The sequence below is a fragment of the Neolamprologus multifasciatus genome, chromosome 23 (genome assembly GCF_963576455.1).
Source record: "Neolamprologus multifasciatus chromosome 23, fNeoMul1.2, whole genome shotgun sequence".
NCBI lineage: Eukaryota > Metazoa > Chordata > Actinopteri > Cichliformes > Cichlidae > Neolamprologus > Neolamprologus multifasciatus.
Genome location: NC_140460.1, coordinates 9,918,251 through 9,945,460, shown reverse-complemented (window position 1 = coordinate 9,945,460; position 27,210 = coordinate 9,918,251). Strand labels below are relative to the sequence as shown.

At 42.7% G+C, this 27,210-nt stretch overlaps 1 protein-coding gene and 1 non-coding gene across 7 annotated transcripts in view; both read right to left on the bottom strand.

Annotated features, from left to right (window-relative positions):
- Positions 1-27,210, bottom strand: part of nhsa (Nance-Horan syndrome a (congenital cataracts and dental anomalies)) — a 73,348-nt gene that overhangs the window by 11,460 nt on the left and 34,678 nt on the right. Inside the window, exons 1-5 of one of the 6 annotated variants that reach the window (XM_085149924.1) lie at positions 9,165-27,210; positions 4,766-4,918; positions 4,153-4,265; positions 2,169-2,231; positions 386-578 (exon numbers count right to left, since the gene is read on the bottom strand). The exon at positions 9,165-27,210 is cut by the window's right edge and continues 34,133 nt beyond it. In XM_085149924.1, the coding sequence (XP_085006050.1) occupies positions 386-578; positions 2,169-2,231; positions 4,153-4,197 (301 nt within the window). In that variant the 5' untranslated portion in view covers positions 4,198-4,265; positions 4,766-4,918; positions 9,165-27,210. Of the gene's footprint in view, positions 1-385; positions 579-1,307; positions 1,388-2,168; positions 2,232-2,465; positions 2,511-4,152; positions 4,266-4,765; positions 4,919-9,164 lie in introns of those variants that run through there. The other 5 variants (XM_085149925.1, XM_085149921.1, XM_085149920.1 and 2 more) reach the window with 5 other exon arrangements.
- trnac-gca (transfer RNA cysteine (anticodon GCA)) lies at positions 10,784-10,855 on the bottom strand. Its single transcript has one exon. It is a non-coding gene; the product is annotated as a tRNA-Cys (tRNA).

The window sequence follows — 27,210 nt, the reverse complement described above, 5'->3', positions numbered from 1 at the left end:
CTGGTGCATTAAATTTCCTTTATAGCATGCCGAAAATCACAAAATGATTTTTAAACACTTCAGGTTTTGTAAAGATTTGAAAATACATTATATGAGCTGTAATTACAATGTTTCAGAGCTGCCTCTACGCTGTGCGTCTTTGCTTTGTCACCTTCCAAAGTCAAGCAAGCTGGCTCCTTGTTTCCAGTCTTTATTCTAAACTTAATATAAGCTGGTTGTTGCTTTGTTGTCCGAGTGGTATCAATATTCCTATTTAACACTAAAGGAAAAAAGTTTATATGCAGGAAAAAAAAACAAAAAAACAGAAAGATGGCTACAACTGCTGACAACTGCACACCACACCTTAGTTCAGTCACAACAATCAGATTCAGTGATTTCAATTTACCGGTCACATTAATGGGGATGACACATGAGGTGATGACTTGGGAATTGCTTTTCATTCTCTCTTCTGGAGTGGGCAGTGGCAGAGCTTTAGACCAGTTAGTCTGCTTGTCCAGGGTGGAGGGGATGTTAGGGATGGGAAACTTAGACCGGTGACCTAGAGCCACCCCGTCAGAGTCGGGGTCAGAGGGCGCAGCCTGCAACAGATGGATATTTGCATGGTTAGATTGTTAAGGTTAGGCCAGCATTACATGAAATATGGTTTGGCGGAGTTAGAAAGTGACCAAACTCAGCTTCAGGAAGGGGAATGTGCTGATTAAAGTCAGGGATTAGACTGGTATTGTCCAAGTGTTTATCTGGGAAAGAACTGAAGAGTAGATGAAGAGATTAGTGTCTTATTAATAATCTGCAGCAGTCAGTGCTCCCTTCTTTGCAGGCAGAACAGAGGTAAATCAATACACATGCCCTTCCAGCTGCTGAGTTTAATGTTGGAGTGCAAAGAAACCATTAAGTCATGGAAATGAACAGCATGCTTCGGAAAAAAGGGAGAATGGAAAGCACAAGAAGCATTCAAAGAATCCCTACGTCATGCAAAAATTAAGGTTCAGAAACCCGACTGTGTCCGAGCCTCAGGCTAATAAAAAGTTTGACACACACACAAACACACTACAGAACATGTCTTGACAGATACTTTACAAATAAATAAAACGATGCCTCCTTCACTCACAGGATATGACAAACTATAACTTCAATTCTTAGCTCATGCTCCAACATTCCAAAATTTTTCCGAGGGTCTCCTGCATCATAACAAGTGTCCAGAAATCTCTGAGAGGAAATACTTCACAGCAGCGTTCCTCAACCATGGGCCTCCTCAGACTCTGCAGAGCCACTTGTCTTTATATCTGCATGCTAAATGAATTTCTTACCTTGAGATTCCAACACAGAGACACATGTGAAACTGGGAGTGATTCTCAGTTTCAACTGGTTCCCACCTCCACAACCCGACAACCTCCCACCCCCATTTAAAGGCAACCCTCGAGCCTTTGTGCTCCCTGTTCCCAGCAGACCAATGAGACCCTGACAAAACCCCGACCACAAAAGAAGCTGGTTTCCTTGGAAACTTCTCGCAACTAGGAGGGAAAAAAAAAATCAAAGGAAGACCATTTACAGCTGATTTGTTTTGAGAACGGTTTCAGGAGTGCCTGAGAGGAGGGATGAGCGGGCTGAGAGAAAGACGAGGGATTTGAGAAAAAGGAGGCAGAGCGGGCACGTACGGGATGAGGGGAAATAAAAAAGGAGCGGCAGAGTTTGAAGCTCATTCCTGTCTCACGACGGGCAACAAGCACGATACTTGTTTAAAAAAGAAAAGAGAATCAAGAGAGAAACACGAGGCTGTCAGCTGTGCAGTGGGGAAACCACAGCACAGAGGGATCATGGGTAATCACAGGCGCAAGTTTCGAGAAGCCGACCCTATCATTAGAGAAACCCGGGCGGCTGTGATTGTGGCCCACATACACATTCCTCACATACTCCGAGCCCTTCGTATGAACTCAAACAACAACAACAACAACAACAGTATGTAAACATGTGATGTGTGGGTGAAACTTTAAAGAGGTGCTCGCCTTCAGTATCACCCCACCCTCTCCACCGGGTGGAGCAGGATGGCTACTACTGCCAGAAAGAGAGAGCATGCATTTAAAAAGAGATAAGTAGAGGTCAGTCAGGGCGGACATGTGAAATAAGGTGTTAGGAATAGGAGGACGGCGAGGGAGGGAAGGGACCAATACCTTTCTGCTCCAGGGAGAGAAGTGGCAACATTCGGTAGGGGAGGAGGAGCGGGTGGATTCGAACTGAATTACAGGGTGAAAAACAAACAAACAAAAAAGGACAAAAACACATGACAGGAATGAACGTGGAGATCTTCAACACACAAACATAAGAGACAACATTAGGGAGGAATATGAGCACTGAAATATTTGGGTCAAGGCAGGCTGGTGAGCTGATGCTGAACCAGTTATGGCGATGAAAAAATGAATAAAACATGAATGAAGCAGCACACACGTTACAAACACAGTCCCCTTTACCTGTGCTAACTGTGTCGTTGCATCTCTAAAATGCCTCTCTGGCTCCTTTGATCAAAGGAAATAAAAACCATACAAATATTATTTAAAGGGGAATCATTATGCACATTTCCAACTACATTTTTAAAAAGATTCTTGAAAATCCTGATTTGTCTTGTACTGTTTTAACTCCCTTCCCCACCCTTCATCAAGCCAACTTTCTTCTGATTGGCTCCCCTTCTCGGACAGAAGGCTTGGACAGGTATAATGGTAAATTTTTCAGATGCTGCTTGCTGCTCTTCATTGCACACAAGATGTCTTTTAGCATCGGGGCAATGAGAGATAACCGTCCCGTTTTAGAGGCCATGAAGTCTGTGTCAGTGATGGCAGTGACAACGGTATCCTGCGAGGCCATAAGTTGCTGGTTTTCATGTGTTTTTTTTGTTTGTTTGTTTGGTTTTTAGTTGCCGTTTAGTTTTTTGCATTTTTCCTTTTGGTTTTGACTTGTCAGGCACGAAAAAATTCTTGGTAGGGTTTATGGATAAATTGACCATAAAAAAAAAAGTAAGTCGGGGTCTCGAAGTCCAGGCCTCGAGGGCCGGTGTCCTGCAGGTTTTAGATGTGTCCTTGATCCAACACAGCAGATTTAAACAGCTAAATTACCTCCTCAACATGTCTTGAAGTTCTCCAGAAGCCTGGTAATGAACAAATCATTTTATTCAGGTGTGTTGACCCTGGATGAGATCTAAAATCTGCAGGACACCGGCCCTCGAGTCCTGGAGTTCGAGATCCCTGATGTAAGTGAAACTTAGTGTTTTGTAGCACAATAAGTGGACAGTTAAACAAATACAGTAGGAGAAAATATAAGGCACATCTGAATGATTTATGACAGGGAATGCAGTTGGAGGCTAACTACACAAGCAGAGCCTCAGTTGCGGTCACAGCACAGTGTGTGCTGTAATGTCATCACAACACTCAACCCATTCATATCGGTGCTTGACACTCCTGAATGAGACGTGTCTCAGTTCAGAAAGAAAGCTCTGCATCAGTGCTGGTACGGACAGATTTGTTTCACAGTTTTTCCAGAATGGATTTTCCATTTGATCCTTTTCTGTGATCTGGGACAGGCTATTATAGCATTTAGCTGTGCCATAATATACTGGTACTGAAGATAACCTTGACATTTAAAAATAAAAGTACAATATTTATATAAAAATGCATATTAGAATATTATAAATAACAGCGTCATTACTAAAACACATCGGGGTATAAACTAGTGACAACATTTCATTAGTTTACAGTCTGGGAAAGGGAGGAGACTGACCTGAGATCATATGAGGAATATCTGCTCTTACTGATGTCACTAAGACCCAAGACTGAGAAAAAAAACTGTCTTAAACTGAGTGTTTGTCTGAGCTGTTGGCTCACAGGGATTACTTGTATACGCACTGACCTTGTTATTGGAAACTATGGCCATGGGTAGTAAAAGCACTGACCACTGGTGTGGTATATGTAAGAAAATAAATAAAAGCAGATTAAGTTCCCTTTAAAATGCAATAGAAGCAACATTTGAATATCAAAAGATGATTATTTTTCACTTATTGACAGGGATTCATCTGTGTCTATCAATATGAATTATAGTGATGGTGTCACTGAAATCAAGAAGATCTTTTAAAGCAGTTTGGATCAAAGTCGAGGACAATCGTCTCACCGTTGTTAAATTTGTTCCCCTCTGAGGGGAGGGATACATGGGCATTGGGGGCACCGGCGAGATTGCGATGGTAACTCTCCGCTCCCTGCTGCCCGATCGCCTCCTCTGGTGATCTGCAGCAAAAAAGATGTAAAACACTGAAGACCGGTTGTATTTATTCACTGATATAATAAAATATAAGTGTCGAGAGGTGTCACATGCAGACCGACCTGCGGGTTCAGATTAATGCGGGGTCAGCCATTTTTTCTGCATTGAATTTACCCAGGAATTATTGTATAGTGTTGTGCTTAAGAGTGCATGACTGAAGTGATTTTGATGAATTCATAAGTGCACTTCTTTGATGCTTGACTATTTATGTAGATAGACTGTCTGTGTGAAAATGGCATCTGAACATGCTTGTTATTTACGTTGTAGTTGCACAACATGTCCACTAGAGGGCACCATGCCTCCAAACACAGGCTGCAGACCTGCCCGGAAGGATGCACGTTATAGCCGAAATATTTTTAAATGGCAGTAAGGTAAAAGTGAATCAGTTTATTAACTAGGCATGACAGAGAGCAGCTTTCCCTCCTGTGTTGCAATCTGAGGAGCTGAGTGCTGCTGAGGGCCTCACCTCGGTGCAGGGCCCACAGGCTGGTTTTGGCTTGCCTGTGGAGCTCTTCCACACATTCTGGCCGTGTAGATGAATGGAAAACGTTTCTCTGCTGATGCCAGGGAGCTTGGTAATGTGCTGTCAGCTTACTTTCCACATCCAGATTAGATACCGCTGTCAGGGAGAGAGAGATAGGTAAGAATGACAAACCTTTTCTAGTGAAATTCAACAGTGTGGTCACAGACAATCCAGTGTCATAATTTATAAGGCACAAGGGCATCTATATGATCCTAAAACATCTCACTAAAGCACAAATTAAGCCACACCTGTGTGACTAGGTAACAGTTTGAAACATGTTGCTTTACATTGGAAGTTTAGTGAGGAGAAATGGTCACAAAAAGATCTCAATTGAATGAGCCTTCCATTAATAGAGAAAGCTCTAACAATCAGACGACCCTCTATGAGTAATCATTTGGTTTTGCTATTCTGTGGGAAGCAACGTTTTTCCAATCGTCTGGAAAAAGCCACTTTAAATCTTAGAATAAGTTTCAAGTTCCTAACTGACTGTAGAGGCACCAGGTGTGAACTTTTGCTGCTGTAGCTCATCTCCTTCAAGCTTTGAGATGCTCTTCTGCAGATCTTGTTTTTAACAACTGGTTATTTGAGTTACTGTTGCCTTCAGCTTGAAGCAGTCTGGCCAATAAGAAGCCATTGTCACCCAGAGAACTAACCAAATTGTTTGCGGAGGATTTAAGCGACACTTCAAAGTCACCGTCCTTCCCCATTCTGATGCTCTGTTTGAATTTCAGCAGGCTGTCTCGACAATGTTTACATGCCTGAATGCATTCATTTGGTGCCACGTGATTGGGTGATTAGATACTTGTATTAACAAGCAGGTAAACCTAATGAATTGGCTGGTGGGTCATTAATTAGTTCATTTATTCTGTCACTTTATAGAGACCAGCTTTTTATCATAATTAGCTGATATTTCACTAGTTTATCCAACCTGTTATCTGATAACTTTAACAGTCAGATTTTTATCGTTCATGGATTTCCTTTAAAGGACAATGGCTACTATCAGTCTATTATTTCTTCATGCTTCTTGTAACCCTTATTGAGACATGATGGCTGCATCACGGAAAGGCAGCTTTCATCACGACTGTACTGGACGTTCATTCGGGCATTTTTGTGGTTAAAATGTGTGACGATGTGAAACAAATGCACCTGATGAGCTTTGGTTTGTGGTGGCTTTGAATGTTATCTCCTTCTACATATGAACACTGAAGGGTTTTTTATTTGTTGGGAGAACAACAGAGTCAGCTTAAAGCCTGAGACTAAAAATCCAGATAATCACATCCAATGTTAGCAGCACAATAGCCTGTTTACTAATGCAACGCTATCACCTGCAGCCAAACAATAGGTATTAATGCAACCTGATAGTGTGACTTTCATCCTCTAAACACTGACCAATACATGGAATAACCCCACTGCTCCCCCTTACATCTCCTCGAGTTACTGCACCGCTTCAAATTACACAATGCATGGAGGGGCTGCGTGAATGGGGAAAGTTTGAGTTCAAAAGGATGAAGTCTGGTCTTTGTGCTGGGACTTATTTGGATGTTGACTGCTTGAAGTATGCACAGGAGTGATTCATACAAGAACAAGATGTCAAAGAGAAAGCAGCATGAGTAGATTAAAATAACAGCATAGTTTGGTTGGACTCCTTCATTGAAGGCACTGGCGTGAGATAGTATCTCAGACATCTGTAGCGAAATCCAAGTAAAATCCTGAGGATTAACTGCTGAGCTTTTGCTTTGATAGCACACAAAGACAGATCTGTCAGTCTTCTCTTACCTGCCTGACATTTCTGGGCCTGTCCTTGACCGGGCAGCTTTGCCGAATTGCACTCTGTCTGACCTCTGTGTCTGATGAGAGGCAGCTCTGGCTCGCAGTTTGCTTTGTGTTGCAGCCAGAAGTTAACTTTAGCCTCGTTCACACAGAAAAGGACATGGTCCAACTCCTGACTGGAGCTACTAAAGGTCAGGAAGACCCAGCGCAGCAGCCCAGCACTAAACCTCAGCATGTGTATCCAACCTGCATATGCTAAGTGCTTTTCTAACATCACTATCACTGCTGTGAATCCTCTGGCAGGTCCTTTCTAAGGAACACTGCGAAATCCCCAGGAGACGCGACGTGTTTATCAGCTACGCCGACACAACCTGACGTTTTCCAGGGTGATCTAAAAGCCCTCTGCTGTGTGACCTCGCTGAACTAAAAACACACTCTGTGTTGCGTCTCCTGCACAGCTGGAGAAGCTGGAGGTGAACTCAGCAAAGATTTACACCGGTGTGGAAGCACCGCTTCACTCGAATCTCAATGAAATTGTTTTACGCCCGCCAGATGTTTCCTACCTGCTGCCATATATGACTTTGCATGCGTGTTGTAAATAAACAGCCAGGTTTAAAATATAAAACATGAAACAGTCACCTTTGTTAGCTGCCAATTTTTTTTTAATGCAGGAAAACCCCTGTAGGACCTGTATGGATATATCTGCATTTATTATATTTATTTATTGGACTTGCCACAGATGTAATATCGGTGCAGTAATATATAACCAAGCAAACGCCCATAATATTTCAGACGTGGAGCAAATGATGCTTTTGGCGTGTAAATTAGGGTGAAATGAGGAGCCCCCTGACACTGTTTGTTAGCCTCTCCACTCAGTGCTTCCCCACTGAGCTGTGAACTGTTGGCCTTGCTGTGACACCCTCAGTGTCTCACAACACACTAAAAACCCATTTGACAACAATAGCAGCCACAACTAGGACAAACACTGTGCTCTCATCATCTGACTCCATTCAACCTTCCCCGTTTTTATCGTCCTCCAGCTAAAAAACACATCAGTACTTCCTTTGACATTGCTCGCTGAAATCTTGGTTAAGTGAGGCTGTGTTTGTGCGCCAGAGCACGAGTTCATTAGAGGCCTTTAAGAGAGGTTTTCATGGACACAGAAGTCCATATGGGCAAAGCTTTTAGTGCTAATTTAGTGGTCAGCTGTTGCCCCCAGTGAGGCCTAAGAAAACACATCAGGCTGCAGTCATCTCATTGACCTCTTGGCAGCTTTCTCTTTGTTTCACGTCGGGCTGATTGATTTGCAGCATGGCTATATTGAGCCAAATGAGCCACATGGCCTCCGGTGAGAAGAAGAAGAAGAGAAAAAAAAAAAGATTTTGAGGAGCATTTCTGTATATTTGCGTTGTTGCTTGTGGCATCCTTCTGTTAACTTTCCTGGCGAGGTGAAATCACACTCTATTATGTGCACTGTGACACTGCCTATCAATCTCATCTCCACCTCTTCATTTGCTGCAGGATCATCCCCCACTGCACTCAGCCCTGCAGGCCAGGAGAAGAGGGGCAATGAAAGCCTGCATGCATCCCCAGACTGCCTCTGCCTTGTAATTTTCTCAGTTTGGCTCAGACAGGAGCCAAGTCAAAAACCGCCTCACACCTACGCTCACACACCTACAATTTGCCAGCGGCCTGGGAGGACAGAGCCGCAGGTCTCAGCCATTAGGTCACACGTAGAACTTTAGAAAAACTTTAAATCTGAACTTCTGTACATGCAACAGGCAGACAGATGAGCTTGCACATTGCTGTTTCAGCTGTGTGTGAGTGAATCTTTGATTCCTTTTTTTCTTTGGGGTTACTCACGCTGCAGGACAAGTGTAGTGTGTGGGGAGCGTTTGGGTTTTTAACACGGTTCAAACTAACCGTGAAAAGCAAACTCTTCATCATCGCGTCTTACATCTTGTGACAAAGTGTGAAACCGCTGTGGTTGACATGCAGAGCAGGAGCGAAGTGGGAGGTGCATGCAGCTCAATTAAAGCCTCAGTAAATTATACAGTACCTTGGGGTGTGAGGGCGATGCAGCATCCCAGAGCCATGACAATGCACGGTGGTTTAAACTCACTTTAAATCCGTCACCTGAACAGGAACTCCGCGTCCTTCGTGACCGACGGTCCCTCGGCCCCACTGACCTACAGCCCCTCTGCAACATCTGCTCACACTCCACCCCCATGTCCCCATCCCCACCCAGTGCAGGGTACAGATGGCCCAGCCGTGCCCTGACTTGGGGACCACTAATCTGTTTATGGTGTGCTATAGGAGGAGAGGAGTGTTAATCCAGACCGCTGAAACAACACTGACCGCTTAACCTACAATGAAGGATCGCGGAGGGTACGGAGGAATGCCGAAGGATGCACGGGACAGTGCATGTCCTGAACTTTTGTGTTAAATATTGCAGTTCATTCTTTAAATAAATAGTTTAGATGCTTTGAACTACTCAAGCACAATACTTTCTAATCAAATTTGTTAGTGAAAGCAAATGCAAAGCATCTAAAACTAGATGCATGGCACTCACCTGAAGAAAAAGTAAACAGACCAAACTGCTGGGAGACTTATCCTTTCATATTTTTTCTGTAATCAAAAATGAAAATGCTCCAACGTAACACCTGCGATTATTAAAGAAAACAACGCGGTTCTCCCGCTGAGTGTCCAGTCAGCTGCTGGAGAAAGTCTCTACTGAGGTCTGATTAGGAAAGCACAAAGAGTAGAGTCCCAGTGCCAGTAGGAAAAAAAAAAATAATACCCCTCTCCCCAGTAATCCGCTCTGAGCCCAAATCCACCCAGCTGATGGTGATGTCGCTGCTGCCGCTGCTGACCAGCTGCGTCAGGTGGGGCACAAGATTGTTGACATTCAATAAAAAACCAACAGGCCAGCTGAGGGACATTTAAGTTGCTGAAATGTTGCTGATTATAAGAGTGATGAACAGGAGGATTAATGGCAGAAATATAGCATAATATTAACCAATTAAAGAGCCAGCTACTTCTGGCTGCTCTTATTCACAAGAAGTAGCCAACGCAGGCAACTCCACATGTTTGCTTTTGCAGGTTTTTCACACTGCTTGCCCTTCCTGATGCAAACATAAAGGGATTTGTGCCTCCTCTTTAGATCAAACCAGGGACCTTTTGCATATTAAGTAAAATGTAGAAACCAGTACACTAAAGGTCTATATAAGAAATTAAAAAAAACAGTTAGAATAAAAAAGAGCCTAAAAATACTAGAGAAATTAAAAAAAAAAACACCTGTGAAATTTTTTGCATCTATATAATCATAAACAAAGCAAAAGAAAAAAAATGGTGTGTTTTAATAATAGATTAAACTGGCAGTCCATTACTTTTTGACAGTGGGTATTACATCAGACTCATTTCCAGTTACATATTTGAGGACTATGTAAAATTTTGCTTTCTATTATTATAATTGTATTTAATCTTTGCACGATTCACAGTTATAATCGATCCATATTATAATCCATCCATATTTATCTTATACTGGGCCCTGGTTCAGCCCTTCAGTTCATCTTCTGTCTGAAATACAGCCCTTTAAGCTTCACAGTGAAGCACCGGTGCTGTTTGCTGGAATGACCATATAAAGATATTCCCTCTCTGACATCACATGGGTCCAACAGTAAAAAAAGACTATCTGAAACAAGCCTTTAGAGCAACCTAACATAATTTGCATAACAGATCTCACGTCATAGCAACGGTATATACCTAATTGCTTGTGAGAGCCAGCCAATCAGAAGAAAGCTGGCTTATACTGTGGCGAGCTAAAACTGTTTTTTCAGGTTGGGGATAAAATATTTAAGATGCATAAGGTTTATTTTTGAAGTGTGAATCGGGTGAAGCTACTTTAGAGTTCAAGAATGAAAAAAATAGAGTTGTCCTTCTAAATGATCCTCCATCATTTGGTGTTTTGATGTGGTGGTGGACACTCCCACGGGAGCTCGGTTTGGGTTGAGATATGGGAACAGCAAAGGCTTAAATATATGATTTATATCAGTATCAGACTTACAATGAAGCCACCCAGTGAAGCCTCATGCTCTAATAATGGAGGCATTTTTATGCTGAATAACAAAAGATAAAGGTGAACACTCAATACTGTTTAATTGGTCCAATAGCTTCATATATTTGCAAGAGAGAAAGCATCTGGACTTGAACCAGAGACCTCTTGATCTGCAGTCAAACGCTCTACCACTGAGCTATACCCCCACACCAGGGCTATGTTCTCACTGTAAATGTGACCCAAGCCTTGCCAAATGCCCTGCACAGTATAACAGCCCCACGGTACTGGTGACTCCCCACAGACCCTGGATCCTACATTTCCCATAACTGCACTATGATTGCATCTCTGAAGCACTTTTTTTTTTTTAAAGAGAAAGCTATTATGCTTTTACTTACTTTCTCTTTACCAAAGGTCCAAATAATGAGGCTCACAGGGAATACATACCACGACCTCATTATCTGGAGGTTTGGCTGAGTTTAATATGAGCATCCAACACTGGGACAGTTTATATATGACAGAAAACTTTAAAAAGCATAATAGGTCCACTTTAATATTAAACTCCAAAGACATAAAAGCATTTTGAGGAAATCTATCATGTTTAATCAGTCATAAAAAAAAGAAATGGGTATGTGGTTATATTATACATAGCAAAAATTAGCAGAGGGAACCTTGTAAATGAAGTTGCACTTACTTTGCAGCTTAAATGAGCACTCTTCAATACAAGCCTCATTTAAACCACACGCAGCACTTTGTACACATACTCTAAATTGCCTTGGGAGCATTTAGGTTCAATCCCTGGGATTGAACCAGCATCCTTTCAACGAGAAGTCACCACACCAAATATATCCATAAGAAAAGAGCCCTTTGTGCTTTCATTCCCCTGCTTATCCACCTGTTTCACAGTCTTTGTTGTTACTGCTGTAGAAGGTGTCACTCGCTTTTAAAGCAAGGGTAATGTGGTAACTGTCCAATTTAATTGGTGTATTTAGCGTGTAACATTTAAGTGGCCCTTGGGATCGTTTCCACTCTGACACTGGACTTGCACAGACTGGTCATAGTTGAGACTAATTCTAGTACAAGTAACTGAAGGTGTTCCCATCTGTCTCTCTTCCTACCACACCTATTCAAACAGGCACTCCCTCAGCTCACCTGGAGCTTTGATGTGGGCTCTGCTTGGAATGCGATGCTGGGAACCAGGAGGTCCACAGGGGGGGTAATGAGCCGTTTTTGCAGCCCGATGCTGCTCTCAGGTGCCTGCAGGTACCACAGCAAACAGCTGCTGAGCAGTAATCAAACTGCTGGTTGACTTCCTAAAGTGCTTTACTGTCCCTCAATATGAGTCAGCTAATTATCCGGCTGAGAAACGAGGAATACGCCCATCAGGATCACGATTCTATTTATAGACCCATAAAAGTGACATTTCAATCTACCTAATCTGTTCTTTAATGACATCACCACGGCGGGAAAAGCACGGCAGGAGTGTGAAATGATTCCTGATGAATTAAAACGCACTAAAGTCTGCTTGCGTTTCTTGACTTGAGGTCAGCACTCAGGGGTTGGCAGCGCTGCAAGCCCACACACGAAAACTCATCTGGTGGTGAAATGAAATCACACGTGTACTTTCAGGAGACGCTGCTTTAAATTTTGGACCAGCGCCTGGAGCGCCAAACTGTCTGTCTGCTTGTGTGCCAGGAGGTACAGTGAAGGGTGAAAATGAAGAAAGGGAGGGGGAATCCCATCAGATATCACAGTTTTCCATTGTAAAACGTTAAAACACATGACCTCATGATAAACCTAATGTTCTACTGAAGGCAAATAACAAGGAAAATGTCAGAGCGAAGTGCATAAACACACAGACGACCATACAAGCTTGGAAAGCCCAAAAATATATTCATCAACAGGAAAGAAATTTCAAAACCACAACCCCAAAGCTTCCCTCCTGCGATACAATCCTCAGCAAAGCTATAAAGTTTCTGAAGTTTATCCATACCCTAAACGCACACACGCAGTTCTTAAACCATGCTGGTTAAGAATTATTTGGAATAATATCTGAAACTCTGTTGCTGCTGAGCCGAAATCCTCCTGAAGATCGACGAAGGCTCAGAGTTGTAGAAGAGGAGCGGTACGCGACTGTTTCCTCAGCTGCTTTAAATTACCACTACAAAGTCTGTCGGCAGGCTGCGGTGACTTTGAAATACTTTCCATTTTGAACCCTCCACAGCGCTGCACATCGCAGGGTAGGCGTGACGCCAACAAAAAGATCTCCCTCTCTTTCAAGGGAGACTTTTCTGGTGGGGAAAGGAGGTGGATGTGTTGAACGTCTGACGTCCTCAGAAACATTTCCTTTGTAAACTTTTCCAGCTTGTGTAATGTTCACGAGAGTGTGCGGCGTGTTTTACAGCGCGGTAACGAGCAGGCAGTTTTCTGAGAGCGTCACTGCACATTTATGCGACGCTGAATCCACACAAATGAAAAAATAGAAAGGGTGACCTGGGCTTTCATATCAACAGCAGATCAAATGGCTAAATGAAATGCGAAGGCAGTTGCTTATAGTGAAAAACCTACAGATAATTATACTTTTGGGGAGTTTTAGCAACTTTTAGCTCATTACTTTGGTTTTACAGTCTGCAACTTTAATGCTTTGCTCTCTTTATGGTGTTTTTGCCAGTGTATAGCAAACCCAACAGCCCACCGGGTGTGAGTTGTCAATCGTTGTTCCTGTCAATCCTACTGCTCAATGGATGTAGGCTAAATCATGCATTGTTATATATGAACGACTTTAGCCATCGCTGGTCTCGCAATAGCATATAATGTTTTCAGATCAACTCTCTGGTGTTGGAGCATTCTCACCAAACACAAAGCAAAGTTTTTGTAGTGTGATTGCAACAAGGCGAGCAAAACCACATTCGTGAAAAATCAGTTTCATGCTGAAATCGCTGAAACCCATCAGCTGTGATTTGAGAACATAGCCCAGGGGTCTCGAACTCCAGGCCTCGAGGGCCGGTGTCCTGCAGGTTTTAGATGTGTCCTTGATCCAACACAGCAAATCTAAATGGCTAAATGACCTCCTCAACGTGTCTTGAAGTTCTCCAGAGGCCTGGTAATGAACTAATCATTAGATTCAGGTGTGTTGACCCAGGGTGAGATCTAAAACCTGCAGGACACCGGCCCTCGAGCCATGGAGTTCGAGACCCTTGACGTAGCCTCTGGGTTTGAAAAGTAAAGCCATTGCATTCTACTTAGTGGCCAGCAGGGGGTGAGCACAACAAAAACTTCAAATTACATGAAAGTCTATGGAAAAATGACCCTTTGGTTCACTTGATTTATCACCTCATTAAACACTTTCGTGATTAATTTATGTGATCAACAATTTATGTGTTAGTTTCAAATCTTATTGAATACTACACGATGCTCATTTTGTAAACAGTGAGAGTGATATATTTATAATAAAGATGGGCTACGCTTGGTGCAAGCATCAGTTTCTTTCTTTTAACTTCTTATTTTCTCACTCTGACACAGTATATATAGCTACTGTATTTTTTTTAATTAACAAAAGAAAGCTTTAGAAGACTGAACTAGAAGAAAATGTTTGCAAATCTAGTTATATAAGATTCTAAGCAGAGATTTAAAAGTGTATTAAGAATAGGTTTTGGATAAATGCAATTCTGAAAGCTAAACCTGCAGTTTTAAACCTCCCTCTTATTCCACTGATCCACCAAAGAGCAAAATAAGTACATCTATCAAAGTGCTACTAAAGAATGACAACATCCAGGGAGAATCCAGCTCTTGCAGCAATGCGGTGCAATCAATCCTTAGTCATGCTGAACAGCTCAAACAGCACGAGTGGGAGTTTCCACTGCACTTCTCAGCTCACTGTAATTAAATCCTGATTTACACTTATCAGGAGCAAAAACAATGATGAAATCATCTGGAATTTACCGTCCGCAGATGTTCTCTCATTAAAATCTTGTAAAAAAAAAAAAAAACCCAAACCAACTCATTCATATTAGCTTCACTTCGAATCGACTCTCACTCTGTGTTGTGAATATTTCATTACCCTGCCCTCGCCATACAACCTGACCCCCTTGTTTACAGGCGTCCGCTCTTTGACTCACAGCTTCTAAGCGATGAAAAGAAAAGCCTCAGTATAATAAAAACTGAATGAGAGCAACTCCCAGCCAGCAGAGATGGGCGATTCATTTTTCTCTCCTCTACATGCGCTCTCAGCGGGGTCGGGAGAGGTCAGAGCCGATGCATTCAGCAGCCTTTTACCTCTTGACCTCTAGACACCTCATTATTATGTCTGCATACAGACTGTGGGGTCAGCTCACATCAGCAAACACTCAAGTAAATCACCAATTCATTGGCCACTTGTTCACAGCCTCGTTGCTGACTATAGATATTCAGTTTTCAGATGCTTAGTGATAAAAACTACCCATTTCTACATTTTTAAACTTAATAGAAAAGCAAAAAAACACTGAAAAGTTACAAATATAAACTATAAAAAAAGGTAATCGAGCAGTTCCTTAATGCACAACATAGGGGAAAATGTGAAAAACACATGTAAGAGAAAAGTAACAGCCTATATTTTTAAGTACACTTAAAATTCCTTCAACCTTTAAATCAGCAAGGAGCTCATTTTACAGCTCTGCCCTCCTGATTTGCTACAGAGGCCTTCGGGAGGCTGCAGCACGCCCTCTCATATCACATCATTTAACGGTCTTTGAGGTCACAGCTGACTCCTATTGGGCTGTAATGGCCCTCCCGCTGAGCTTGGCACGGGTTCCTGCTTTCCCTACACCTTTGAAGTACTCACACACTCAGACTCAGCAGAGGAGGAAGGGGCGTTCCTGGGCTGGTCCCAGCTGAAAAGGCTCTCTGGGTTTCCGTAGCCTCCAGGTCCACCTGGCCTATTAGTCTCACAAATTAAAACATTCGCCCTTTGACCTCCTGCTTTTGTTCCATCTCAGGAGCACCCAGAGAAAGGCGGGAGTTTTTGGGAAGAGATTTAAAGAACAAAAAGAAAAACTCGTTCCCATCTTTACTGGAAGTAAAGGTAGTGTTAACCACAAGGAAGAGGATAATGAAAGCCCCTGAAGTCAGAACAAGCAGAAGAAGTAACCTGAGCAGCCTCGGCACGATCGGCTCTGTCAACACGAACCAGAAGGCTTACGGGAAAACGGCTGCATTCAAAAAGGTGAAACAAAAGTGTTTTTTCCTCTGTGGTCGGACAGGACGAGCGAGGAAGGAGCGAATTTACCTTTCCACATGCACAAAGCCAGGAAAAACAAGACGGGAACAAGAGATTAACCTGTCAACAGGCTGCATTTATGCTGCGCACATTATGTAATTTCAATACAACTCCACATGCATGACAAAGCAACATTAGACATGGGAGGATGTGTTTAATTGAATCGTTCCTTTGAATATTTAAACGTGCGTTACAAAATGTGTCCTGGCACATTTTGGCCCGCTTAGGAAGGAGGCAGCTCACACCTTACAAATGGCTTGGACCAGAACACTACGCCAGCAGTCTATCACAAGGTTGACACTCCACCAGAAATTCAGATTCAGAAGACTTTGTTCATCCTCGAGGGGAAATTGAGAGACTGACCTTGCCGACCATAAATACAATACACAAACATCACATTGGGGAGACAGGTCAGGCTAGGTAGCACTGGCCGGTCGACCACACGAGCAGCGACCCGGAACCGAACAATGGAAAATACACAGCATCAGGAAAGACGAGGAGAAAAAAGAACTCCCCCCAGACTGAGCTCCAACATGGAGATCACTTCGAGAACAGAAAAAAAACGAGGTAACCGCGCTAATGCGTTGAAGCCGTGCTGCCCCGCGCAAAGGGCGATCCGCAGTAACTCGCTAACGGAGATTTGCCGCATTAATGCAGTTATGGCGTTAACGTCCTTTCAATGAGATCGACGCTGACAGCACTAATATTAAGTAAACTTGTTGAGGTACCCAACCCTCCAACTCCCTCCCTCAGCAGTGGATAGAGTATGAGAGGAACTAGCATGCCCACAATCTTTGCATCGTCCCGTCTTATAGGTACTAACCAGGTCTGCCAGCCCCAGAATCCACAGTCAGTCCCCAATGAGACCATCATCAGGCCTAACTTGCAGTTTCACGATCAATAAAAGCTGTTTAATCACATTTGGAGATGTGGTTCCTGCTAGTAAATGAGGAAAAAGCAGTAAATTGAAACATTTTGTTTTGCTTTTTTTAGGACTTTTTATCAATTTTCATTTCTTGAGGGATTGATGGCCTGCCGTGCAAAGGCAAACACAGTGCCGTGTCAGTCATAATAGCATGTGTGTTAAGAGTAAATAACTCTTTCTCTTGTCATAAAGCAGAAAACTTGCAGAGTCCTGTCTGCACGCTGCCACCTGCCTGACCTTATGTGTCTCGTATAACTGTTTCACGGTCACACTGGCCCATATCTGCGTTCTGCTTTGACTGAAAGGCTGCACACTGCTTAGTGTTTAAATTTTAAACAAAAACCAGCTCCTGGCGACAGAAGCGCATCCAGTGTGTTGCACAGCTGCTCATTTATCAGCTCAGTGTATGACAAGCTGAGGGGTCAGAGGGTAGAAGCCTACATGGCACTACAGTTTCAGGTCACAGGCGGAGCTGCAGAGGTTACGGAAACACTCGAGCGATTACAAACTTACATGCGTGTGCATGTGTGTGTTCGGTATCAGCGAGGGCAACAACCTCAGACAGTTGGAGAGTCGCTTTGTAACCTGGCACTAAAGGTACGCAGGAATATGCAGACTGTTATGTAAGTGTCTGAATAGCTTAATCGCAGAAGGTTTTCACCACAGTTTCCTGTGTAAACACTGAGCTGTGTGAGCCTCAGACTCTGGTTTCACCGGTTTACTGGCATCACTCGCCGCTCACATGGAGCACAATAAGCAGAACAGACAGAGTGTGAAGGGAGAGCAACACAACGAGGGGAAAATAGGAAACCCTGAACGCAGACGCGGAGGAAGGTGTGGTTTGGAAAGAGATGACGAGGGCAGATTTGGCCATGGACGGTCGCAGTGGAAACCTCTGTTTAACAGACAGCTATGGTCAGACTGGGGTCAGCTTTGTAGGAGAGTGACCTGCGGGAGTCTCAGGGAAAGTCATCAGGAGGGAGCGGCATTAGGCTGAGCTGGGCTGACCCTCACACATTTCTGTCTGCTGGGAATCAAATCAGAGAGAGAATACATCGGCGGCCCGGCTGGTCCAAGACAAACCAGTCGCTGGCAGGATGGATGGATATGCACAGAGCAAACGCAGCAGGCCTTAGAGGGAAAACAATGGAGCACCAAATCCTGGCGGCTTCCAGCACCACACCCAGAAAGCCCCCAAACCCACAAGCTTCACCAGGAGGTGGAACTATTTAGAGAGAAATAGCACTGCTAATACAACACAGTGTTTCCCACACACAGACTTTCCTCTGTGGTCCTGGGTTTTGTTTAGTTTTGGGCCATGTTTTGATTTAATTGTCATGCTGTTCTCGTGTTCACTTTTTCCTTGTGTCTTTAGCCTCCCTTTGTCTTTCTCTCCTTGTTTCATTCCGCTTTCTTTCTTGTTTCCACCTCCTGTTTTATTTAAGTAATATATTTCCTCTGTGTCTTCATCTCCTGTCTTTCTTCCTTTCTCTGAAGGCCTAATTGTCTTCAGTTAGGAGTGCATGCCTCCATTGTTTAAATTCCTGATATGAATCAGCCAGTGCAAGTGCACTTTTTATTTATTTTTGGTCTTCTCTGCAGATAGCCACACACTTTATTTTTTTTTAAACTTGTACACCTGCAGTCCAAGATTGCAGAGTTGTGTCAACGCACTTTGCATGCAGCTTATTATTGCTGTTATTTGTTCTCTCAAAAAATCAGCATCTTTTTGTTTTTTTCCCCAATCCAACATAGGGTTGCTGTTGGCCGGAGCCCATCCCACTTGTTGCAGGGTGGGAGCTTCGCCAGGCTGCCAGTCCATGCCACGGCTACCACACAGAGTCAGACAACCTTTCGCGATCGCAATCACAGCTACAGCCAAGTTACCCTTACAGGGAGAACATGCAGTCCCCACACAGAAAGGCTCCACCAGGCCAGTGGGTTCAAACTCAGGACCTTCTTATGACAGATTAACCACACCACCGATGTACAGTCTGCATTCATCATAAACTGTGTATTGCTTTTAATTTAGTAGGAAAGCTTGGGCACAAAGTCTTTCTAAGAGCAAGTCGCTCAAGAGTGGGTGAATTTGGATGGATGTGGTACCCCTTCCTCATTTCTTTCCTTTGTTCATTTAGATAATTGTTTCAGTTATTTGTGCTATATTTCAAACAAACATCGTTTTTTTTTTTTTGCACTTTTTTGTATATTCCCAAACGCCTTAACCAATTCCAATTCCATTTCAGTGATCTCCCTCTGGGAATCTTCTGACATTTGTGAGTCCTTAAATTGATGCTGTGATTATTATTCCTAGAGATTCAGAGGAGTTTGGGGTTACAACATAGCTAAATGCCCAGTAATGGCTCAGTGCAGACGCTAACAATATTAGAGATACAGTCAACCAAAGTAAAACCTTTAATTAAATACATCTTTACTTAATTTTAACGAGTAGAGAGATAAGTTGAAACGCTCCCTGCTTCAGCTGTTAAATACATTTATTTGAATGTTTTGTCTGCTCCTTATAAAGCGTCTTTAACCGTCACAAATCCAATCCAATCACATTCACTTCACCGAGAAACATTTTCTCCAGACCAGCGTGTTGCCCACTCGGAGCCCCACCCCGACTCTCCCAGGACACACTGGGATTATACCACATGTATCTCTCTATTGTCGGCCAACACAAATATTCAAACGTACACTGATGATTCTGTAAAGCAGTGCCCAACTGTGGGAGTGTGTGTGCGTAAGATTTCCACTGAAAAAGATTGTGCGTGTTTACTCATTAACACAGCGGTACGGAAAGCATCAATGAGCTGGAGTGGAAATCACAGCTGGGCTGTCAGCGCCACACTGACACCTCATACTAACTCGTGCCGGAAGGTTTCAGAAAGGATGCCATTGTGTGTATTATTTTAAGCTTTGCGTCTCCATGGAAATGGGCACATGTGCACGGACACGGGTGCGGTCTCTCGCAGCTCATCGTACCTCAGCTGCGGAAAGGAAAGTAAAGCCCTGCAGTGAACCCTGAGTCCTCTGCAGATGTGTGTATGCGCAGCAGTGGGAAATATTAACTATCAAACATACAAGAATAAATTATTTGTTTGGGATTTACAGGCCCAGATGGGTTCCAGATGTTTGTCAAGTGTTAGGGGTACTTACCTATTCGTCAACAGGAGAATAAAGGCAGAAAGTCGGGGTGCACATGAAAAAGAAAGAAAGAAAACACATTAATAGTTGATTGCAGCAGGATATTAGAAGAACACATCTTGTTATAATTGAAACTATTTATTCAGCTCAGATGAATCTCTAGAGGTGTACTACTGTAGTAGCAGGGTTGTTTTTCATTACATCGGGAACAATCCTGCTTTGCTTCTCCTGAGAAAATCTTATCATCCCGAACAGGAACCAAACATCTTCACCTCCCTCTAATCTCTACATGCGTGCTCCCCGGAGGCTTTCTCTTTTGCAGAACTTTACAGATGCCAGACCTGCCGGGCTACGGCTCACGTGTCGGCAGCCTGGCTCTGAATGCTGCCCTGTCCTGAGGGACTTTCCTGAGAAAAATAAAGAAGTGGTCCCGGGTAAAGGCTAGAAAAGAAAGTAGGCCTGACTCTTGAATAGCCTGCTGCCCCCGGAGGGTTCGTTCATGTAAGTGCCTCGTGAATGGCAGGCCGGAGGAACAGATGCCAGGAAGCCTTGAAATCCTGGCGGTCGCTGGTTATTATGCTTCGTGGGACATGCGCCATCAAGCTGAAAGAGCAAATATTATTTGCGGCTAAAAAGGAGGAGATAAAGAGCATCCATGCCCTGTAGAGTTGCTTTTATTTGGTCCGGGCTTTTTGTCTTTTCTCTTATAATTCCTGCATGCTGTGAAGTCTTTTCTAAGGACATATGTCTCTTGTAGCTCTTACGCCCTAACTTCTACTGACCTGACCAGCAGCATTTTGGTAATGATGGGTCCCGTTGTTATGACATGATGTAAAATTAGTGGGTGCAACCGAACACATGGCACCCGTGACACACTCTGTTGGGCGTGTGGTGACAGTTTTACGCAAGTCAGAGTTCTCGAGAATACCAGCTACTGCGTTTGTTTCCCCCCTCAGACACATGGAGACATCTCCAGCAGAAACAGGAGTATACATCATGGGTGTGTCCAGCAGGCTGGAAAAGTACGTCAAACTGGTTCGAACTTAAAGTCCCCATACATGCTTCTTAGTTTCATGTTGGCCATGTGGGTGCAAAATGTTTGCATCGAGCAGTTAAGTTTTTTAAGCCACTCAGATCTCCAAACACACATGCCAGAGATTGATCAAAAATAATGGAGGTGTTGCAACTTGTTCTGTTCTTTTAAAACAGAGAAAAACAAAAAGACTGATCTAAAAGGCGATAGCTACATATCTGTGTGTGCGCTTACTTCAATGACATAAGAAAACAGGCAGCTTACCAAACCAAACATTATGAAATCGGCAGATATAATTCAAAAGGTGCTTTATACAACTTGCAAGCTGCTCACCTGACAAAATCGAGAGGAAGTTAAATACAGAGCGCTTGTATGCACACATCAATCACGGTGCCACATGGTGAAATCCCCAGGAAACTGCTTTACACTGATTTTCTGCTGTGGATAAATTAGCCTAGCATTTTTCATCTGGACAGTCCTGTGGAAGCTAAAGTACAACCTGTGATTCAATAGGTAGTAGCAGCATGACTTTTTCACCATCTCACATCACTGTGGGGGAATTCTGTCCCACTCTTCTTTACGACATTGCTGAGGTTTGTTGGGGAATTAGATTAGATTAGATTAGATAAAACTTTATTAATCCCTCGGGTAGGTTCCTCTGGGAAATTTGTTTTTCCAAAAAGCACAGCACCGACAGAAGTTACAGAGTTAAGAATATTATATATATATATATATATATACACACATATATAAATACAAAGACATATATAGATAAAATATACAAAGGGGATAAATAGAATAAATAGGAATAAAAATAAAAATAAAAATAAAAATACAAGTGAATTGCACATTTGTTTATGCGCAACTCTCTTAAAGTCCTGACACAGCATTTCATTCAGGTTGAGGTCTGGACTTTAACCGAGCCATTGCAACACCTTGATTCTTTACTTTTTCAGCCATTCTGTTGGTGCTTTTGCCAAATAATGTTTTTATGTTAGCCATGTCAGCCATAAAAGTAGATTTAGTAATTAGTTTTCACTCTTAAAACACTTTATGTATAAAATTAGAATGCTTAAGGTAAAATTTCCGCGTTCCCTGGTAGATAGAAAATAAACCAATCTGACAAATGTTTATTTATATCATTTCTGAACATAGTATGTCTGGAGGCTGTTTTTATTCTCCAGCTCAAGTTTCTGGCTTCCAGTTTGGTTTGAGTGGCTGCATGTATGAGACCACCAGCACACAGCAGAGGTGGAAAAGAGAAAAAATGAACTTCATCCAGTCAAATGTTAAATGGTGTTGAAATTCTGATGACTTTTCTCAACAGACAACAGTGAAACTGATTCCAGTAAAAGAAGCAGATCGCAGGACAAGTGCGACCAAAGATCGAGATCAAACCAACCTGCTTCTATGATGTCACACTCAAAACTGCAAAGTCTGCACTGATGCTGAAAGTGTACAGTAACAGTTTCCAGCAACGAGACAGAAATCCAAACTAAAAGCGAGCTGCGAAGCAGAGAGTATGCAGCAAAGATAATAAATGACCCTGAGCGAGGCCGAGCTGTTATCGCTGATTGTGGAGTCTCTCAGGCCTCCCAGTGGAAACACTTCAGCGTATTTCCTGTAATTTTACGCAGGTTCTCTGCTTGATCAAAACACACAAGCAAAACAAAAAAGAAAAACGAGCTCATTTCAGGAAGAGTTGAGCACAATCATAACAAGCAAGTTGGACTCTTTCCCCTAAAGCACCTGTGGGAGCTGCAGCCAAGCAATAAAAACATACAAGCCCTTAAATCTGCTCTACATCGCTTTGGAGTTCACAACCCTTGGAGAGCAAATCGGGGCTGAAAAACACGACAACTTCTTGCTCTATGCCGCTGCTATCGATGCTCCAGACCCCGAGAGTTTTATGACTGAAAGATGGGGAGGAGCGCCCACTCCAGCTGAACAAACAGCTCGTGCAGCGTATAGCAGTTTAGGTGTGTCTGTCAGAGAGGCAGATATGTGTGAGGATTTGACTGTCGGCATTTCAGCATACCAGCACTACTGATGACACACAGATATGACACAGGAACACAGACAAACACACTTTACATGCAGGACAGCTGTAATTTAGGACACCGAGGTGGCGATGTAGACATCGTGATTATAGGCAGCTTACAAATGGGGATCTCAGCCTCAGCTGATGTTTGAGCCTCCATACTATCAGAGTCAGCCATGAGCATTGTCATAAAAAACATCAATAATACATGAACATCACAGCAATTATACACTTTTTTTTTTTTTTTTTTTTAAAGGCCAAATATCAATATGTAGACCTCAGTTAAGTAAGAGTAAATTGTGCATTCGGGTTATTATAAGGCATTATAGATAGAGTCTATATGTTAGTTGGATATAGCCACCTTATAAGCTTGTAGGTTCAATTTTGTTCAGTGGATTTTAGTTTTGTTGTCTTTTTGTTGTTGTTTTTTTTATTTTAATGTGGGAGTCTATGGAGATTTACTTACTTCTTGAGAGAAGCCTCGAGTGGCTAAAAGAGGAACTGCAACTTTTGGCACTTTAAGAGGTGACTGCTTGGTTTTTATGGCAGCCACAAAAAAAGAAGTATCCATAACTCAAAATTTTGAGCTATCTTTCTCAAAATTTCAAGTTATTCTCTCAAAATTTTGACTTATTCACCGAAACTTTTAGAAAACTAACTCAAAATTTCGAGTTAGCACTGCCAATCAGTAATCTGCGTGAATTACATCATTTCCTTGTTACCCGGAAGCTGAAGCCCTCAGCTGCAAATGTTACAGCTAAGCTACCAGTATTACAGCAAGTCATGAATGCACAAATTGCTGAGTATTTTCAGTGTGGCTTCACAAATGATGAAATTGTGTGTTATTAGCTGAATCACATGGCGTTACTATCAGCAAAGTACTATCGAAAGCGCCAATTTGTTGCGATCCAGTTTTGAGTCTGCATTCATCTGTGCCATGTCCTTCCAGGTAACAAGAAAATTACATCATTCACGTAGATTACTGATTGGCAGAGCTAACTTGAAATTTCGAGAAAGATAGCTAGAAATTTTGAGTTATGGATACTTTTTTTTTTGTGTGGCCGAAACGGGCTTCCATAGGTTTTTAATCTTTTCTGATAACAGCAAAGCTCTGAGAGTCTCTAATTATTCACACATGTACAATAAAAGCGTAAACTGATTCCAGTAAAAAGTATATTCAGGTGAATTTAGTCATTTGATCCTTCTTTCTAAGAAGCGAGCCATCAACTATTAAAGCTGGATATAATCAGGAAAGAAAATGAAACTGGCTTATAAATAACTCGGGTCCTGGTGATTAATGGCTGATGCTGGGTTTATGGTGCTAAACACGTCTCGTACGTATCCGTGGAGGGTGCAGAGCCATAAATACAACACTGTTGACTGCCATCGAATTTACAAATCGCATCAGAAGGGAAGCTGGTGTCACCGAGCATCCAACACTCAACTGCAGTTACATTTTCAGCTGTAGGCGCTTTCATTAAACTGCTGAGGCAGCGGCTTTGGTTTCATTAACGCCCTCGGCGTCTTACAGTGATGCTGTCAGTCTGGACTGTCATAAAGAGAAACTGAATCCTCCCACAAGCAACTGGGTATCCGTTTAACACGGCCCCTGGCTGCCCCGCCTGCCTAAATATCAGAAGTCAGTCGGCAGCCTGAGATTCAAGCCCTTCCAGAGCACTGAGCAGCTGCATTGTATTTTATAGAGAGCATGTATAGAGTTTCCTGAGGTGGTTATTCCCATAGGTGTAGTATTGCAGTTCAGCTGGAGTTTCATGTTTCTGAGCCTTTTGTTTACAATTCTGACAAGACGAGCTCCATCAAATCCAATCTTTTTTATAATGGTCACATGATGGCATGGTCAGGACTGCATTGCACTTTTCACACTTTCACTATCAATTGGTGAGTAGCTTTGGGGAGTAGTGTTTGCAGACAGGTGACCATGGCAAGCTGGTAGTGGCCAAAGCAATCATAAGGACGTTAACAATCCAGTGCTGAATGCCTCTTTGCATTCAAATGTCAAGCCTGCCAGTAACCACTCACCAACCATTGGTATATAAATAGGTGACTGTTACCTGATCTAAGCCTGGACTGTTTGCCAGTAACCTGGTGAATATTGAGAGGTTAAAAAACATATATCGCCCAGTGCAGCTTCAAAGCCAGTATAGGACCAGTTACACAAAAGAAGAACTGAGAAAATTAGGTTTTTTAATGAATTATTCAACACAGGGAACAGCTGCAGATTAGAACAGATGATCTGCAAGAGAACAAGTGACAGGGCTGAAGTAAAGTGGGAGGAAAAAGACAAGTTTGCCTCTTATGTAAGCGAACAAATCACCGCGAAGAGGCCGTTTTCTAAAAGAAAAGATCCAGTTTAATTGGATGGCTTCATGTCAAAAGGCCCAATAAAGAAAAGAGAAAACATGTGTCTCTTCACGTGTGCATTGAAGGTGTATGTAGTGAGCGGTGGAAGCCGATCTGAGTGAGAAAGGGGCTTAAAGTGGTTCCTCTCTGCACGACAGTCCATGCACGATTCTTCATGCACAGAAAAGGGAGCGGGCAGAAACGGATTTGTGGATGCACACATCAAAGGTTGGTCGAACAACTCCTGTTTATGTTTCATATTTCTTTTATCTCCCGATCAGCTGCTCCCTCTCCCTCCATGATCCTGGCATTATACATTAAATCATATATTATATCACGATACGTCTTCACATGAGCCGGGACTTGAGGGACTCTCCCAGGAGTACTGCCTGTGCTTTTCCGTAATACAGGCATTAGGGAAAAACTAGGCATAGGGGGCCAATAAAAGGGAAAAGAAGGCATCAAGAAAAGGCAGAGTAGTAGAGGGATCAGCAGGGAGTAAGGAATTTCATTACTTTCTCCAACTTCTTAAGTCTTATCTTCGTGCTCAGAGAAAGTCTGTTGGAGCGCTCTAACTTTTTGCGGCTAACTGTGTTGCGGAATTTCACACGTTAGCCCAAATGTGTAAACTACCACGTAAGCCACAGCACATTTACATCTCTCAGCCACATGGCATTCTGTTGACAAACAGCTGAATTCTCGTAAAACACACGCTCCGTTATAATGAATCCCTCGGCTGGGCAGAGCTTGCACCACTCAGCGGCGGCCTAACCGCAGATCTCTGCACTACATGGCCTCGCTGAGAGGAGGCCATGCCACAATATTAAGATATTTTCAGTTTCAACATTGTTCAAGATGTTGAGCCGTAAGAGACGGGCAGTTTTGTAAACAACGATGCGGGCCGCAAGGCAGCAAATGGTCTCTCAAAGGTGGGGATGAGCCAAGTTTATTCGACAAGTGGGCTGCGGTTCAGACTGAAGTGATGCAAACCCAGATGGTTCTGCTTTGTACACACTAGTACACATCCGGGCAGGCAAACAAAGATCTGACCCCTCCCCAATGATTTCTTTGATCACAGACTATTCCAGTGGTTACTTGAATGGAGAAAACAGTGGGATCGCACTGTGGCCCGGAACAAACACTTTGTCCTGTTGCTCTAACATCCTTTAATGCAAACTCACATGTCAACACTTTTCTGCATCATTTTATTGTTGCAGTGATGAAAGCCTCAGCGTGCCATTTTCTTGCAGGATCGTAATCCATATTAGATCATAAAAACATAAATTCTGCAGCTTAGCAGCATTAAAACTGCACTTTTCCCCTCATCCGAGCTAACATCATTACATATAAAATGTTTCCACGTCCAACACAGAAGAAACACATCACTACTGTTTAAGGCCTGAGGATAACCACATAGGAAAATAGTTGTTTAAGGTCTGGAAAAATCTAAAGTACTTGCTTCCTCTAATATTGCCCTCGCTAAAGTACGAGCTGCTTCATGTTTTGTTTAGAAAGCAAAGACTGACGGTTTGAATCATGCTGACAAGACTTTTAAGAACAAAGTCTTTGAAATGAACAAAACCCTAAATTCACAAACAAGGTTCCTGCACCATTAAAAAAAATCTAAATCAGACCTTTTTAAGGTCTCATTAAATAAAGATGCCAAAATGATATTTTATACATAAATAAGCTATAACCATCAGAGCATTAGCCCAAACAACAAGGGTTTTTATACTTTACCATAAATGACATTAAACTGCATAAATTGCAACTGTAATTTTGCTTCTTTTCAATCAATTCATC